The 16,811-nt window shown below is 48.3% G+C and overlaps 4 protein-coding genes across 4 annotated transcripts; 1 reads left to right on the top strand and 3 right to left on the bottom strand.

Annotated features, from left to right (window-relative positions):
• Window positions 1-1,855: 1,855 nt before the first annotated feature.
• On the bottom strand, window positions 1,856-4,678 carry FPOAC1_010861 (uncharacterized protein; the record flags this gene model as incomplete). The annotated part of the gene is made up of 3 exons (XM_044855249.1): window positions 1,856-3,121; window positions 3,171-3,503; window positions 4,397-4,678. The coding sequence occupies 3 exons, from the start codon at window positions 4,676-4,678 to the stop codon at window positions 1,856-1,858; spliced, it is 1,881 nt and encodes a 626-aa protein (XP_044702562.1).
• An 8,069-nt stretch (window positions 4,679-12,747) lies between these two features.
• Window positions 12,748-13,702, bottom strand: FPOAC1_010860 (uncharacterized protein; the record flags this gene model as incomplete). Its single annotated transcript, XM_044855248.1, has 3 exons — window positions 12,748-13,241; window positions 13,423-13,532; window positions 13,584-13,702. 3 exons carry the CDS (start codon window positions 13,700-13,702, stop codon window positions 12,748-12,750), a joined length of 723 nt encoding a protein of 240 aa, XP_044702561.1.
• Window positions 13,703-14,744: 1,042 nt separating this feature from the next.
• On the top strand, window positions 14,745-15,732 carry FPOAC1_010859 (uncharacterized protein; the record flags this gene model as incomplete). Its single annotated transcript, XM_044855247.1, has 3 exons — window positions 14,745-14,801; window positions 14,983-15,420; window positions 15,475-15,732. 3 exons carry the CDS (start codon window positions 14,745-14,747, stop codon window positions 15,730-15,732), a joined length of 753 nt encoding a protein of 250 aa, XP_044702560.1.
• Window positions 15,733-16,181: 449 nt separating this feature from the next.
• FPOAC1_010858 (uncharacterized protein) lies at window positions 16,182-16,667 on the bottom strand (the record flags this gene model as incomplete). Its single annotated transcript, XM_044855246.1, has 1 exon — window positions 16,182-16,667. The coding sequence occupies one exon, from the start codon at window positions 16,665-16,667 to the stop codon at window positions 16,182-16,184; it is 486 nt and encodes a 161-aa protein (XP_044702559.1).
• Window positions 16,668-16,811: the final 144 nt, after the last annotated feature.

The following is a 16,811-nucleotide window of genomic DNA, read 5'->3' as shown; positions in this document are numbered from 1 at the left end:
CCATTCTGTGTTAGAATCTTGTGTCCTTATTACTGTTCTTCAGCTGCACAGCGCGTAGTTTACTACAACGTATCTATTGTGTGTCAATCACGAAAGCGTACGACCTATGGAGGGTAGACTATTTTCCTTGGGCTCGGAGAAAGCTCATTACAGAAACCAAACTGTTAAATATCGGTGTTGATAAGGCTTACGAAATTGACTAGATTGTATATCGAAACAATATTCGACATTGTAATGAATACAAGATCACACTGGTTTCATATACTTTATTTTCGCTACAATCCGTTACACTGAACTCTGCCTGGTTATTGCTAAATTCCATAGTCAACACTCTATACCTAGCCACGGCTCTTAGAGTTCTATGTGTAGTTGGCTATGCACACACCCCGCATTACTGCAAGGAACAAAGAGAAATGCATTCCTTAAAGTCGTTGGCCCTTACATTAGTTTACGTTGTGGGATTTTTGGCTTTCGAAAACTGTCAGGCTTCTGAATTGAATTGTCTTGGCCAAACAGCCATTGAGTGAATTTGGTGCCGTTTGTGTTTCCAAAATCAAGGTAACTAGATTCTTTCGAAGCATGGAAATGTCATTTATGGCGTAATATCTCTTTTTAAGATGCTGGAAGAGGAAACAGTCGTGGAAATTAGATGCCTACAAATGGCCCATTGTCTAGATTGTCAACACAAACCTGAGTAAAACCTCAACATCAGTTGTTCAATCACCTTTGATTCGATTGGGTGCCTGGTCAATACATTATTGATACAGTACAGTACGGGCAGTAAAGAATACAGTATCTGCAGCATTGGAATTAGACCCCAGCAATTGCAGTGTCGATCTCCCGCCGTATCCATTGCCTCGGAACAGATCCTGGGACGTGCAAAGCGGGGACCTGACCAAGGACCTTTCCCTGGTCGTATCGCTCAAAGATCGACAATGTAACTGCCTACTCGTGGCGGCGGGGCCGAACCCCGAAGCTGGTTCTCGGCCCGGGATGGAGAGTTGACGGGACCCGACTCCTGGGACGAGGCTTCCATGTGCAACCATCTATCTACTTTATTATGTCACGCCTTAATTTAACCTATGAATAAAGTTCATGGGCTTGCTTCTCTCTCCATTAGGACAAAAACCGTTCCTGCTTTGGAGCAACCAGTTTACAGGAAAGGAATGTGAGACACCACCTCAAAGTTGTTGGCTAGGTCTGACGCGTTGGGGCCTTAACATCATGCTGTCGTCAAAAGTATTGGGGATCACCATTCTCTGCACGTTGAAAGCTTAATTGACCAACCCGTATATGGCACGGCGTCTAGGAACCATGTTACTTGAGGTTGGTTATCTTCGATCGACGGTGATAATACGCTGAGACTTGGTTGACTAGTATTTTTTGTTGTATTTTTTAGTTACATTTCCTCCATGTTTCCAACTTGGTTGTCCTCAATTCCAGTCTCATGCTTTGGTCCGGCTCCTTAAACAGCCAGCACGTATGCATCATCGTCTTCCGTTGCTATCGAAATTTTGCGCCCAAGTTTGTAGCCGATATTCCATGACGAACAAACCCCGCTCCCTGTGTACATTCCTGAGCGCCATCCAGTGCCGTATTCCCATTACATTAGGGTTTGATGCCGTTGGTTTCATTCGTCAAGTTCCAGACGAGGAACAAAGGAAAAATACTAGGTAATCGCCATGACTGGCTTTTCTTTGCCATTGCCTGCTGACAAAAAGGCATCAGGTCTATACTGTACAAGATCCTTGAACAAGAAAAAAAAGAAAGCAAAATATCGCTATTTATGTACAAAGTTCAAATGCTGGTGCTGAAAAGCAATGTGATGGTGATGATAAATATACGTGGAAGACAATTATCTGTCTGAGTATGTGAAGCTCGAGGGGGTCATGTTCATGAAGTTGACGTTTTGCTGGTTCTGTCCAGGGGATGAGTGTGCTGATAGTGAAGCATCATCAGACCAGTTGTACTCGGCGTTGCCACCAGCAAAACCAAAATAGGTAGGCCCCATTGGAGCAGCGTAGGATGGTGTCTGAGGCTGGCTAGCGCATCCATGAGAGAGGTAGTTAGGTACTTGGCTTGATGAGCCAGGCACCTCGAAGTCATGAGAAAAGGCTGCCAGTCCTGGTGTTACCAGAGGTTCATCAGCGATGGCAACTTGATAGTTGGAATCATTGTTGTACAAGTGGTCCATCACTCCAGGCGTGGTAGGTGGGGTTCGGAGTGTTGGGTCATGGATTGCAAGATCCATCGGGTATTTCTCTTCGTATCCTACGGTGCTGGCTGGGGTAGCCTCACATAGGCCTTGCTGATTTGCAACAACAGGAGTGTTAGGAGTAGGTGGTGCAATGGTAGCCGACTTTTGGAAGTTGGGGGAACGATTCAGCTGTAACAAGACGTCTGGGTTTCTTTCAAAGTAAGGGCTTCGGGGGCCAGTCATTGGCTTACCGATGCGACCAACTCCAGTTGCGGAAGCAACACGGCGCATCGAATGTCCCACCTCAGCTCTTCTTCCAACATCGATCCCAGTTCTGGGTCCGCTTGCCGAAAAACTGCGAGGGGCGTTGATTGCGAGCTGAGGAGGGCGCTTGTTTCGACGAGAGGCAATATCCATTGAAGGAGAAGGCTTTAACGTCGAAGGTTGATTGGACTGCTTAACAGAAAGGCTGTTACTGGAGTACATGTATTGCTCTTGGATAGGTGATGTGGATAGCCGTGGAAAGCACTGCTGAGGCAGAGAGGGAGTGGCCTCATCCTCATCGTCTGGCACGATGAGTTGGGGATACTGGCTGTAGCATGCCAGAGACGCACTGGTCGATGCAGAGAGAGGCTCAGGCGTTGGCTGGGAAGATAGGTCTGGAGACGACCCAACTCCAAAATCGGATTGACTGTTATCATTCTCGCTCTCCTGCTCTGGGCTCGATATGCTTGTCGTCCGGGCTCCAGCATGACGAGGGACTGGAAATGGAGCACTGGAAACGACACGATCAGAGAGGCGATCGTCGTCTGAGTGAACACCAGCTTCATTGGCAGTTGTGTCCTTGTCCAGTCTTTGTTTGGCCGCATACTCCCGAATGTTTTTCTCCTTCTTCTCCCGCGCTCGTCGATTTTGGAACCAGTTCTATCGCACTGTTAGTAAAGTGAAAGACTTGCTTCAACTTGGAACATACGTTGATGCGGGCGTTGTCAACTCTCATCGACTCGGCCAATGCTTTCTTGACTGTGCTGTTGGGCTTGTGATTCTTTTGAAACTCGGCCTCAAGTACCTCAACCTCTTCTTTAGAAAGTCTGGGCTTTGTCTCAGTCGTTCTAGACATTTGGTGATGGTGTAGGAGATGACCCTGGTGAGCATTGTAGAGCTCCATCGATTCGGGGAGATAAGCGGCATAACTAGGTAGCTGCTGAGAGTATCTGGTGTACTGGCTGGTATGGCTTTGGTAAGGCCAGCCAGGCCACTGGGATTGGTGGTGGTATGAACCCATGTTCTCCATCACGGGCCGCTTCTGAGGAATGTAAGATGCGAGGTGGTGGTAATGATTGGAATGAAGATTCAGAACCTCGTGTAAGTTGAAGTGTGAACGGGTGATATAGCAATAATATCCTGCCGAGTACAAGTAAAGAGTGACTGGGTCAGACAAGTACTGGGCAATGTAAAAGACAAAAGAGTGAAGCTGTCGTGAATATCCAAGGGTCGAGATGGGATAGCGGGATGAAGTGGTCTTTTGAAGAGTGTTTGTTGGACGTCAGATAATCCAGGCAAGCGAGAAAGGTTCCTCAATGGTGAGACAAAGATCAGACAAACTGCCCTCTTAAGGATGAAGTTGACGAAGGAGGTTCTTAGTCGGAAGGGAAAGCAATGATGGGGATTCGGAGGGGCGTGCGAGGGTAAAAGAAGGGAAGGACTTGTACGCGTTGTACACAGCTGATGTACAGAGAGGGTCCTTGGAAAACAGCGGCAGTCATTATGGCCCTGTCATGAGAGACAACCTGCGAGATGGCGTGTGGGTTCATACCCGAGGGAGCTGGGGTCAAGGACAAGCATTCAGACCCCTGGGACCAACATGGCCGGGGGAGGAGATCACAAAGCGCAGCGAGACGTTCTCCTCGTCATGGGTAGAGCAACAGCGGTTCCGGGCACATTCTGGGTGCTAGCGATTAGGTACATTCAAGAATGTCTAGATGCTGCGCTCTGGCCAGGTACCTAGAACCACTCTGGGATCAAGTCCCGAGCTTGGGACAGACAGGAGTACCAAGCTCGAGGGAGACTTCGGAGGGATACAGAACTGTGGATCAAGAGTATGGCCAGGGCGCCGCCACGACGGCAGCACAGGCCGGCGCGGAGCGCTCCCTCCTTTGCGACACCCTCAGAGACCCCGGCGCACGCCTAAAACGAAACCCTCGCGTAGCCTTGTCGTTGGGAAGGGTGGACAGGGGTCAAATGCAGGGATGATGTCGGCGGACGAGCCCTCAGCTTGGGTTTGGATTCACCGTTCTCGCGGGCGGGTCCTGCACCAGCCTGTGCTTGTGCTTGACCTACGCTCAAAGAAGTTGCAAGGTAGCGCGCTAGATCTCGAAGGGTCGGTGCAAGTTGGTAGGGCCGGGTCCCAGGGCGGCGGCGCTCAATCTTGCGAGCCTTGACCTCATTCGGATAGGTAGGCGTAGGATAGGCTGTTGGCATTGTCGTTGATATTACGATTTTACCGTTGTCTATATCGACATTTGTTAGTTGAGTGATGGTCAACAACAAGTCTAAGATGCATCATCTTGCGCTCATTACTCAGGAGGCCACGAGAATGTAGCCTTGCAATAGGGCACCACCTCGTCGACAGGGCAGCATTTCCCCTCCTATGCTGGTGTTATGATGGATGCACAGTAGACTTGACTTGGTTTGTCTCGACCTAGGTACTCAAGCAAACATGCGTCCCCCTCCAAGGGCATGCTCATACATGTGTGCAACTGACTGTCAATTGAGTTGGTGTGTGTATTCAAGACACTCTGCGCCTAATAATGCAGGCTTGAAAGTACTGGATTGGATACCTACCACCTAATACCCGCAAGCAAATGTCGTGTTTAGATGCAGAACGTCGGGTCCATTGCAGGGAACCTGGGTCTTTGAGCATCCAGCCCCCTGTGAGGTAAAGGCCCAGCGCTTGCAGTGCTGTACCGTAACCATCAAGATGCGGATTGTTGACCAATTACATCTGGATATCTCGATTCTCTGCAGGGATTACCTTCCGAGGCCTGGACTTCCTAGACGCAGGCAAGAACGAGCTGAATGCAACCAGGCTCAAGAGGCATTATGACAACAGGACAGTGCAGGAGGGGTAGATACCTGCCTCAACACAGTTACCTACTCGGATCTGTGGAGGGAAAAGGTTGTCCCAAAACAGAAGATGCTTTCCATTTCAGGCGCAGCTTTGCCACCTCACCACAACCACAACCGCCTTCTTCTCGTGATTGCTTCATCGATTTGTACCCGAACATACCTTGCTGCTGCGCAAATTGCTTTTATCCTCGCAGCATTGTACAAGGATATACCTCAATTCACATTGGTTCGGTTGGCTCACATATTTACTGTCGTCTCCATGTTGCTCTTGTCTTTCATCATGGTGCACAGCGATTGACTGATCTGCTATTTGGGCAGCACTACCTTTTGTCATATCCGCTGTGGCGGACGGCATGATAAGTTCATTTTAGCTGTGCAACCACATCGCCCTATCACACCAACATCAACCATGACGAACAAATCCTACGGAGAGATTTTCGATCCCGCAGCCTTGTTTGTTAGTTTGCCTTGCGGTCCTTGGTAGTCGTTCACACCAAACAAGCCGTGTCTTTTCCGTTCAAGTCGCCCAACCAAAAGGTTACTCAGATTAAAAACAAAACTGAACCACTAGAAACCCCGACCTGATTTTGGCTGACGAATGACGAGAAACCTACCTAGATAAATGATGCGTACGCGATAACTAGATCACCCCTGCACAAGGACTATGTTTATGTACCATTCTCAGTTAGGTCTGGTATTCATCTTCGCCCTCACTTTTCACAGCTGAGAAAAGTAGGACGCAAGAAATCCTTTCTCGATGTTGCATTCACTACCCAGCTGGGAGGTATTCTACTACTGACTTGTCGCATAAGCGATGGCATCGTTGTTACTTGTTTGGAAACAAATACCTGCTACTTGTCAGGGTTATCCGTGAAGTGACAGCTCCGTAAGGTGCTACAACTGAGCATACTAGCCGTTGACAGCACTCGCGTGTGACCCCACTGTCTATATCGGGCGTCGCAACATGTTGTCTTCGAGGCGTGATACGATCGGCAGCAAGACAACCACCTGCGCGAAGTTGTGTAAGCGGCTTGACCACTACATCTGTGGTGTATTCGGGTTTCCAGGAAGATGGTTCCTCAGCTCTCTGGTTTCCCGAAAGCTCGGTTTCTGTGTAGCGATGTTTTGTCCATGATGACCACAAGTTTGCCCGTCAAGATACCATGTTTTGCGTTGAGATTAAATGGTTGGTTCAGAATGACTTTTCACGTACTCATTCTTATTTGAAGCTCTGGTCTTCAACACTTGGCCACGCCAGCTAGCTTGATCAGCAAGGTTCACACAGCGTGACAATTTAAGCCACGACCGGTGAAGGGTGCAGGGGAAACAGTTGGCTCTTGGCAGGACCGGTCGCAAATTACGCACATGCAAGAGAGTGACGCCAGAGCGGCCATTGGAGAGATTCAAAATGCACCCGTTGATTTTTTTGAGAGGCCGGTGTACCATATGCAACTTTTGAGCGCTGACAACTTAATTACCACGACTCACGCAGTCATGGCGAACTGGGACATGGCCGTGACGGGACCGCAGTCGTTAGCGAGTCAATCCTAGTCGGCGACGGGTCTTTGGTCAGAGCATGCGAATTAGAAGCCTGGATAAGCGAACATCCAGGCTGGCTGGTAGTTTTGCCAGATGTCAGCCGGGTCATCGGAAACAACACAATTTCTCAAGGAGAGGCAAGATCATGCTACCCGAGACTGACGACTATTGAGTGCTGAAGCCCATGATGGCTCTCTTTCTTGGCCTAGTGGGCCGGGAATCATTTGTTGAAACGATGGGCTTGAATGTAGTATCGCAAGCAACACCGTCATTGTGCTTCCCTTCCACGAAAATGAACCAATGCGAGAGTTACACGAACCCTAGCTGAGTACTGTATCTTCACTTGGACATAGTACAGCATTTGGTGTTCTGACGATACATCAGTCATTGATTTTACACCAGGGTGTCTTGGATGTGGTAGATTGCCAGCATATGCAGCATCAGGCTCTGCTTTGGAGGTCGATACAAATCCATATTCAAATGGACTGACTTTGCATGAGTGAACAAAAACTGTATGTACCATTGGACCATACACTCCGCACTTGATTTGTTACCGGCGGCGTAGCACATCCACTTCTCAGGTACAGGGTGGGGTTGAACCAGAATGACGCTCACGGCAAAGCCGAACAGAACGGTCTCGATTCACCACCAAGTACCCGCTTGATGTGGCTTCTAACTCTTGGGAAATGATGCTATATTTGCTTTTCCATTACCCAGTATCCACTGCAGACTTCGAATGCCTTCAGCGGAAGATCTGATTGTGCACATGGACAAAGAGCGGACATTGAAAGCTTTTTATTAACAAGGAGTGTGCTTGTTGCAGGCATTCTCCTGGCGGATGATCTACATAAGATGTGCACCATTATGCCCCCCCTCAAGCTGGACTGAGATTTGATTAGCCCTTGAGTGCGGGGATAGTTGACGTTGAAAGACCAGGATCCTGGTATACGAGGTTGTCTAGTACAGGTACAAATATACATACGTGCCCTGGGCTGCGAACAACAGGTTGAGTACTCGAGATAGCAAAATCAGGGAGCGCAATCATATTCAAGTTCCCTGAGGGGTTTTCCATTGATAGTGAAAGATCCAAGGTCAAAATGAATAAGGGTATAGGGGAAAATGAACCAGGATTGAATTCTAGATAGATGCGATCTGACAGCATGGACGTGGTTGTTGCTGTCGGGAAGAAGCCGTCCCGGACACTGGCAGGGGTAGATCTTGTCGATCACCTTGGCCAGTTTAACTGGTAGACTGGGTTAGTTTTGGATTATCAATGAGCTGCGTATCTGGTTACGGTCTCTACTCAGAGTTGTATTACTACTTGGCCAAGTCAAGAAGCGTATCGATGGCAATTGCTTTTATGCAAGCATGATCCTTCCCAAGCTGAAAACGCTGGTGTTTGTAACGCACTGTTCCTATTCCAGTAGCGACCATTACGAGCGTCTGAAGCCCAAGTGTATCTAACACTTACACATTGAGGACGCCACTCGCCTAATCGAGTACTTCGCACTTGTTGATATGCATGCGATAAATCGACAGGCGCATTACTACATCACTATCACTCAGAGGTAGTCGGTTAAAAGCCTCTGACCCTCGGGTGATCCCACCTTTGGGCAAAGAGCCCAAAAGTTTACCAACCAAACAACTCCCGGGATTTCTACAAGGGGCCTTTGCCTCTCCAAACCGAAACTGTCCTGATTTGTTCCGGCGCTACAAGTGTACAGGGCTGCGACCCAAGGGGCCCGAGCAGCCAGCAAGCGACGGTTTGAGAAAGAAAAACATACGATTTAGACATTACTCAGAAGCACAAGTACTAATTAGGACTAAAGGCAGCACCGTTTTTACTGTTTACCTGGAGGCGCTTACCCAGGTGTCCGTCTTAAGCGTTAGCCTAAGCACAACGGCTGCCTCATCGAAGATAATGTCTCAGAGCCACCACATAGTCTAAAGCTGCGATTGGCTGCCATGGTAGTGTATAGCGACCCGCAAAGGTCCAAGCAATCCGGATGGGGGGGGGGGGGAAGCTAGACTTGGTCAGGGACGGCATGGCACAGCAGCAAGGATCAAGCATGTTCGATCACTTGTTCATTGGGCGGCCGAACCTTCAAGGCAGCCTCAAGGCTAGCCATGCTATACATACCATGGTAGTGCGGAATTAATAGAGCTCTTTGGTGGAGAGTTACCGGTTCTCTGGAAAGCTCTAGGCCTACCGCAACAACAGCTGGACCAGTTCGTGGGCCAGTCAAGCGAAATATTAAGCGAAAAGCCTTAGATCCGATGGCCATGTTGCTGGAACTTCAGACTAGCCTCAACCTAATCCCCGTGTCCTATCTTTGGTGATGCCCTGCATCTCAAGAGTCCTTGAGACCTCGAACCCCGTTCCCTTCAACTTTGGATGCACCAGCAAGCATTTCCATAGCATGGTTTACCTTTTGCCACTGTTTTGGTGGGCCGATCCCGCCTACCGGGTGTTTGATGATGCTGCCATCATAGGGGGAACCTAGAAGCATTATACCGATATGTACCTTTCAACTTTTCAAATAACGACCGATCCTTGAGCGTCAGCTATGTCGTCAGGAAAAAGAAACCCGTTCGAACTAGGGTTAAACTTAGAGCTGGATAGAGAGACTGTTAGACTACACACAATGATACAGTTACAAATTTGGGTTTCTCGGTGGTGAGTGAGTGGAGCATATCATACCAGTATTCGCCTGATCGGGTCAACACCCAAAAGGCGACAGTACATAGTATGAACGGCTGCCGGACCATGGGAGAGACTAAGATGAAGACAACAAGATCGTGGACAGCGCAAAGACCGAAAAGACTCTAGTATAGGGGACAGGGGATTGCGTGTTTCTCAACTGGTCGGATAAGGCCAGAAACAGATCCATCTAACACGTGGTCATCGAGCCCTGGCGCTTATCCCCTGCCTCAAGCATGCATAGGTGCTGTAGAGACCCTAGTACTTTGAGGCTTTGTTCTTCTCATTTAGGTGAGAAGCTGAGAAGACCGCCTGTACGGAGAAAAAAGCAACTTCAGCTAACTGAATCATATGCCAGGTTAATGGCATGACTTTGATATAAGACGTGTTATCAACTTATTTCTGAGCCCAGCTGTTAGGATATTGTATTCACAACCAGTGACACTGTTCTGGACAAGCTTTTATTGTGGAGTGGTACGGATAGTGAATGGATGGATTAGTAGGTAGGTACCTTACCGGGTATCATTTGCCCTGACTAGGGGGTACCTGAGCTTGGTTGCTCTCCCGGCAATGGATATCAGCTTTTGGTGGGTCTTTCTTTGGTAAGTTCTTGTAAGTTGTAAGTATTATCAATCACTTAGATATGATTATGCTTCTCCCATACCATCATGGCTGTGTTATTTTCCGTTCTCACGACCACTTGTGCATAGAAGAGCCCCAATCGATACATATATGCTGTGTACGAAGCATATCCGTGATGGCAGTTATAAAGTACAGTGTTACTACCCTAGCACGTGTTGTTGTGTATTAAGCTTAACGACAGTTTTCAATGCTTTCTTTTTCACCAAGACAATATGAATACTAATATCGTAGCGTTCATATTTGAAACATGCTACTGTCAAAAAGACTTTCACCGTCTTGTCTCATCTTGTTGACTTCCTGCAAGATTAAGGAGACGGTTACGCGATTGAGGGCTGGTTTATGCGCAACGTCCTTTTTTCTTCCTTTTCAATCTTTCCTTTTTTTCGCCGCTAATAATATTAGGAATAAGAAAGCAAAACCGAAACAACAAAGAAAGGCGGTTTATCAGCAAAGCGATCTGGGCCGTCTCATGTGGCTAGACTAGCATGCAACATGAGAGCCTAGAGGCTACTTAGAAGGGCCCGAAACTGATTTGAGCCAGCCACATTACGGACAAAGATCCGAATCGAGAGGGCGTCTAGGGCGTCTGCATTGATGGTCGAAGAATTTCCAGGGGCCTGACGCTCGGTCCAGAGTTTTTCTACGCGGACAAAAGAATAGTCCGAGGCTTGCTTGTTAGTTGTACACAGGCAGACTGGCTGGTGTTGTTAGTACGTTGCCTACTTACTACCTTGCCTGCCTGCCACGTCTACCACCTACCTGGAGTCTGTCATTTTGGCGGCTTTCTCCGGCAATGTGATGAAAATCACGATAATAAGCCCTGTCGGAAAGTCAGACCCTCAAAGGAACCCCTTGTTCTGTCTCAGCGGGGACCGCGAGTCGTAATCGCAACACCATGCGTTTTCTTGACCGTTGGTGGTTCGCAATCACCACTCCCTTCGACTTGTGTTTGTTTGTGCAGGGCCGTAAAAGGAGCGACAGCCACCGAATCAGCCGCCATGTCACTACCCGCCCCTTTACGAGGAGAGCGTCGCTCTGTGCCTGACAGTGACACTGGCGTACGGGACCTTGCAGCGCGCACCCGTAGCTTTGGGAGAGCACGAAAACAAAAACACAACATATTTGCTGGCAGATGAACATAATCAAAATACCCGCTGTGGCCGACATGTCCCGATGTACTTGTGGATATTACAACAAGCCCACCCTGAAATGTAGTGCAACGGGTTGCAAATTGTGTCAACAGACGTTGTGCAACCTCTTTGATGCTATTCTTGTTCCCGTCAGCTTCGTACGCCTCTCTCCAAGACCAACCTTTATTTCTAGCTTGCCGTGACACGATGCTTCCCCTGGTTCATGTCAAGTTTGCTTGGTCCACTTGAACCGGCTGCCGTTTGTTGTGAGAATAGACTAATTCTACAAGTTAACACCAAGAAACCACAAAGGAAAGGGATCTCGGCCAAGTTAATGCCGCCGCCACACGCGTCAGGGGCAAGGGGCTTCGAATGTCCTTGACTCAGTGGATCCTAAGCCTCTCTCTGACAATACCAGAAAGCAAGCAAAAGCGGGAGAAACTCGACACCGGCGTATTTGTTCCTACCACAATGTTTGCCCATAGTACCACGTCAACTCTGTTGCATGCGTGCAAAATTGCTATTGTCCCCGCTTCAACGGGCGACGGGCTCTTGTGGTCGCTGCCCTTGAGCATACTTAGCCTGGACCGCTGGAGGAAACGGAGCGTTGACAGGTGCCAAACCAAGACATTTTTCATGGGCCCAACTGCTGGAGCGCCTGGTGCGCAAGGCCCACGACAATAGCGCGCTTGGCGACGATTATCCTGTGAATATACACACTTAATTACCCTCTCTTTGTCGCGCGACTCGGCTCGCAAGAGGGGATGAATGCCGAGAAGTAATGTCTGGAAAGACAAAGGAGGACCAAAAACGTCTCAGTTGTGGGTGGTAGTCCTGAAAGGTCTCACTCGAGGACCTACCAAGTGGAGATTGTGGTGCGCGAGGGTGTGATGATATTGGTGAAGAAGATTGTGTCTTTGTATCGAACCGACAGAGGATCGAGTGGTTCACAAGGGGTTTGCTACAGAGGAGAGTCTCCCTTGTTGGTGGCAAAGATTTTCCTAACGCAATGTGACATAATATCTTTCTTCAATGGGTCTCATATGCATGTCGCCAGTTGTGCTGCTTTGGCGCGTCGATCATCTTGGGTCAAATCGTTATTAAGATCTCCAAGGAGAGACAAAGGAAATGAGGCCGAGAAACAAGTGCAATCTTGTGCCAAGGGAGAAGGCAAGTGATGATGTCAAAAGTCTTTTCAGGTGTGCCGATCTTTCGCCTATCTTTCTCTGGGAAACAACCGCCAGTCTTATTCTGGGGTTGTCTATTGAATGTTCTATCGTCATGACGAAATCTAGTGATTTTCTCCCTCAACGACTCCATCTTGTTCGCCAGTCTCCCTCTCACACCCAGCAGAGTTTTGTTCCACTGCAACGGCATCCACTACCGAACTTGCCCAAAAATGGCTCCGATTATAGGCGCAGGGCATTGGAAATTTTGATGGTCACCTTGCCGCCCTCGCTCCGAAGGACCTCGACTGATGAAAGGTCTCGAACAACCCAGTCTGGCTCTGCAGAGACGACCTGCTCGACGGTATGGCTTGTCACCAGGCCAAGGACCTTGCAACCAGCTGCCTTTCCGGCACGGATCCCTGCTGGACTGTCTTCAAGGACCAGAATCTGGGCATCCTCCTCCTGTAGGCCGAGACGCTCACGGCCAAGGCGATAGCAGGCGGGGTCAGGTTTGCCATTCTCAACCGACTCTGCGGTGACGAGGTGTTCTGGCGGCGGTGTAGGCAGGTCTCGAGCACGCAACCATCCAGTTACGAGAGGTACAGTACCCGATGTGACGATTGCCCAAGGGCTAGATCTGGCGATGAGAGCTTCTAGCATGGAACGGGCGCCGGGTATCTCGACGGCCTCATGGCCGTGGTACTTGGGGAGACGTCCTTCCATGTCCTGTACATCTGTGGTAATGATCAGCGGTTGCTCAGTCTAACTAACGCAAAGATAATTGGGTGGATGGGTTATGCCTTGGTCAGCCTTGCCAACTACTAGGTTGTCCATGAGTGATATAACGCTTTTGGCTGCATGTCTTCACATGGCCTCGGGCTTTATTGGCTATGCGTTCTTGTTGAGTGTTCTTACATTCCCAATTGGCCTTTTCGGGCGCAAGAATCTTGAGAATATCGATGCTCCGTCGTCCATGGGAAGTCTCGAGAATGACTTCAGGAGCAACGCCTATCTCGTTACCAATTCTACACCGAGTTAGTCGCCAGAATGTGCGTATTGTATATATATGTACTCACGTTTGCCAATGTTTGACCACTGCTTCTGTGGAGTCGATAATAGTGCCATCCATATCAAACAGGAACCCATCAAAGGTAAGTTCCTGCGGAGGCAGGCTGTACCCTGGTGTCGATCCCATGATGTATCGGTGAGAGTGTAAGTAATAATTTGATGTGAATTGCAGTCAGTCTGGCAGATCTTCTTAATCGAACCTGGTTTTGTTTTGAAAATGTTGAACCGGATTATTATGAGTCCTTAAAGAAGCCAATTGATTTATATGAATGGTTTGGAAAGTTTGTGAATGGGCTATCGTGCTTATAAAAAGATGGATTCATGTTATTACTCAGTTCATGGCTCACACCGTTTTGGGAAACTCCGCATCGGGGGAAAGGTGGAGAAGCTCGTTCATAACTAACTCTCTTGTAGCAACAGCATGCTCGAGATCATTATTAAATAAATAAGAGGAAATTATGTTTGTAACTATGAGAGTAAGTTTTTAATTACTGAATCTGTGATTTTAGTTGGAAATAAATGTATAAAGATCCAGGTTCACATGGTTCACTTGCCTTTCCTTATTCTGAGTAGAGTCACTGTGAACGTCATATCCAGCATTGAATATTTTCGAACACGCCCTTCATATTAAGGATGCTGGCTTATTCCTAGTAAACCTACCTAGGTACCGTGTGTCATAGACTCGTTACTTGTATCATAAACCACATTGCTTTAGTTTTGTGCAACGACTCTTACTCACGTCAAAGACTTCCCCAAGAACGTAGACAAGCTACCCTAGACTTTCCTAACTGGGCGACCTGCCATTCTTGGCGACAAGCCGCGTTTTTCCTGTTCCTGTTGAAGAAACATATGCTGCCGTCTCTCCGATTCCCCTCGGCTGTAGGGTTTATGAATGGAGGGAGGGTAGAAGAGGGCGCCAAGGGAACGTATGGTGGAAACAAGTAAGCACGATAATTAATAAACCAACTGAGGTCAGATTGAGTCTGATTTAGGATGCTTTCTAAAAAGAACTGCGCCTTCTCACTCAGCTTATGATGGCCCATCACAGACGTGGCTATCATTATCCCCACTGGGAAGTTTAATACCGAGACAGCGTCTTCCTCCATCTTGAATCTTGACTTGAATCTTTTTTCATATCAACAATTACTTGGGAATAGTCTCAGCAAAAAATGGGTTCACAAATCGCAGAGCCAGACGAAATTACCGTGCTTGTCACAGGCTTTGGTGTATGTTGCCATTCTTCCTGATGTTGAACGTCATATGTTTATTAGCCGCCCCGCTCGGCGTCACGCAACGTATCGTATTGCGTTGTGAGGAATATGAACAGATGAACAATTAGAGAGAGAGAGAGCAGGGGACACAGAGTTAGAGCGTTCCAAAGACTGTGCTAATACTTGGATATGATAGCCATTCAGGGAACAATATCCCGTCAACCCTTCGTGGGAGATCGCCAACAGTTTACCGTCACATCTGCCACCATTGCGCGCCAAAGATCCTAACTCGAGGCATGCGGCTGCTTTTCTACCAAACGTACGCATCTCGGTGCATCCAGAGCCTATCCGAGTCAACTATCAGGTCGTGAGAGGCTTGGTACCGTCATTCTACGATACACTTCGGCCATTCGACGTTGTCATTCACATTGGCATGGCGGGTCCGCGGCCCTTCTACTCCATCGAGAGGAGAGGTCACCGCGACGGGTACAAGCACCCAGACGTTGATGGTGAAATAATTGACTCGGACGAAGACCGTCAAAAGGATGAATGGCCATGGCGAGGACTACCAGAAGAGATAGAAACTGAGCTGCATCTTGACCAGCTTCTTTCTCTCTGGCAAGGGCACAGTTCAGTAAGTGAAGAACAACTCTGGAGTTTTGGATTGTTACTAACGATACTCCCTAAGGAGTATGATGATCTCCGCATATCTGAAGACGCAGGGCACTACTTGTGCGACTTCATCTACTACTCGAGTCTGTCAGAGCTGTGGAAGCATCAGCGGCCAAGAAAGACAGTGTTCCTCCACGTCCCGGCAGATGCTTCTCCCTCAAGTGTTGAGCGAGGAAGGGACTTGACATTGAACCTGATACGATCCATTGTCGAGAGCGAGATGATTGCCAAGAATAAACCTCTGGAGAGCAAGGTTGGAGATGGAGAGCTATGATTTGCGATTAGTATACATGCTGCACAGGGATGGTTCAATATCGAGCCATGCATGCATGTATGGGGAGGTGCAACCTGACATATTTTTGATTAAAATCTGAGGTTACATTCATATTATTCTTTACCTAGGTAGTGTTGGTTAAGAGTGCATATGACATCATATTAGAGACAAATACCCTTCCAAAGACAATGCATTGTTGGTTCGTTGCATTCACATCCATACATCAACTGTTCCTATATCGGCGACAAATCGGCGGCTTTGGCTTAGCTATTGCCCCGTTCCGGAGATGCTGTAAGTGGAAAGCGGAAAGCTTCCAAACCCCCCTCCTCTCCACATAGAAACCTCTCTTCACTACAACGTCACTTACTTCAAATCAACAACTCAATTCCTCCTATAAAAATGTGTAGAAAGGCCACCTGCGGAACATGCAGTGAGTACAAGAATCCACACTATGCATTGCTATCAGTGCTGATAATCTCTTCAGACAAGACCTCTTGGTGGGGTTGCGGCAGCCACATCCCGTCTGTCATGGACACTATCCCTGATGCTGACCGCTGTGCATGCGAGCCCAAGGTCGAAGTCGGCGGTGTTTCGTACCCGCCCATGGCGGCATCTCCAAACTGACTTATCGAGAGGGCTGCCGCTCTGGTTTTCTGGACACGCGGCAAGAAAGCAGCATGGCCGTCCACTGGCGTTGTTGAGGAGCCTTGGAAGTCATGATGACGGGCGATGTTGTGATGGGCTGGGATCATACGTGAGTTACGGTGTGGCGTGGCGTTAAGAGAGGGGTCTTGAGTAGAGGAGTTGGGGGTTGGCTTCTTAGGGCAGACCAAGGCATATTTACCACGAGCATTTCTGAAAACAATCACAATGTATCTATGAGTGATGCGATGCTGTATGTAGGTTGAAGTGTCGATATACTTTAGACCATACATGGTTGACAAGCCACAACTGCAAGATGATATGCATGTGATATCAGCGTTGTAGCCATTGGCGTATCACTGAGAACCTGTACATACTTTTGCAGAGCATCACCAGCCATATAAACGTATATTTAACTCATGTTGGATATGTCCAAT

Source organism: Fusarium poae, chromosome 4, assembly GCF_019609905.1.
Source record: "Fusarium poae strain DAOMC 252244 chromosome 4, whole genome shotgun sequence".
In the NCBI taxonomy this organism is placed as follows: Eukaryota; Fungi; Ascomycota; class Sordariomycetes; order Hypocreales; family Nectriaceae; genus Fusarium; species Fusarium poae.
The sequence above is the reverse complement of the archived record's forward strand: the minus strand, read 5'-3'. Positions and strand labels throughout refer to the sequence as shown.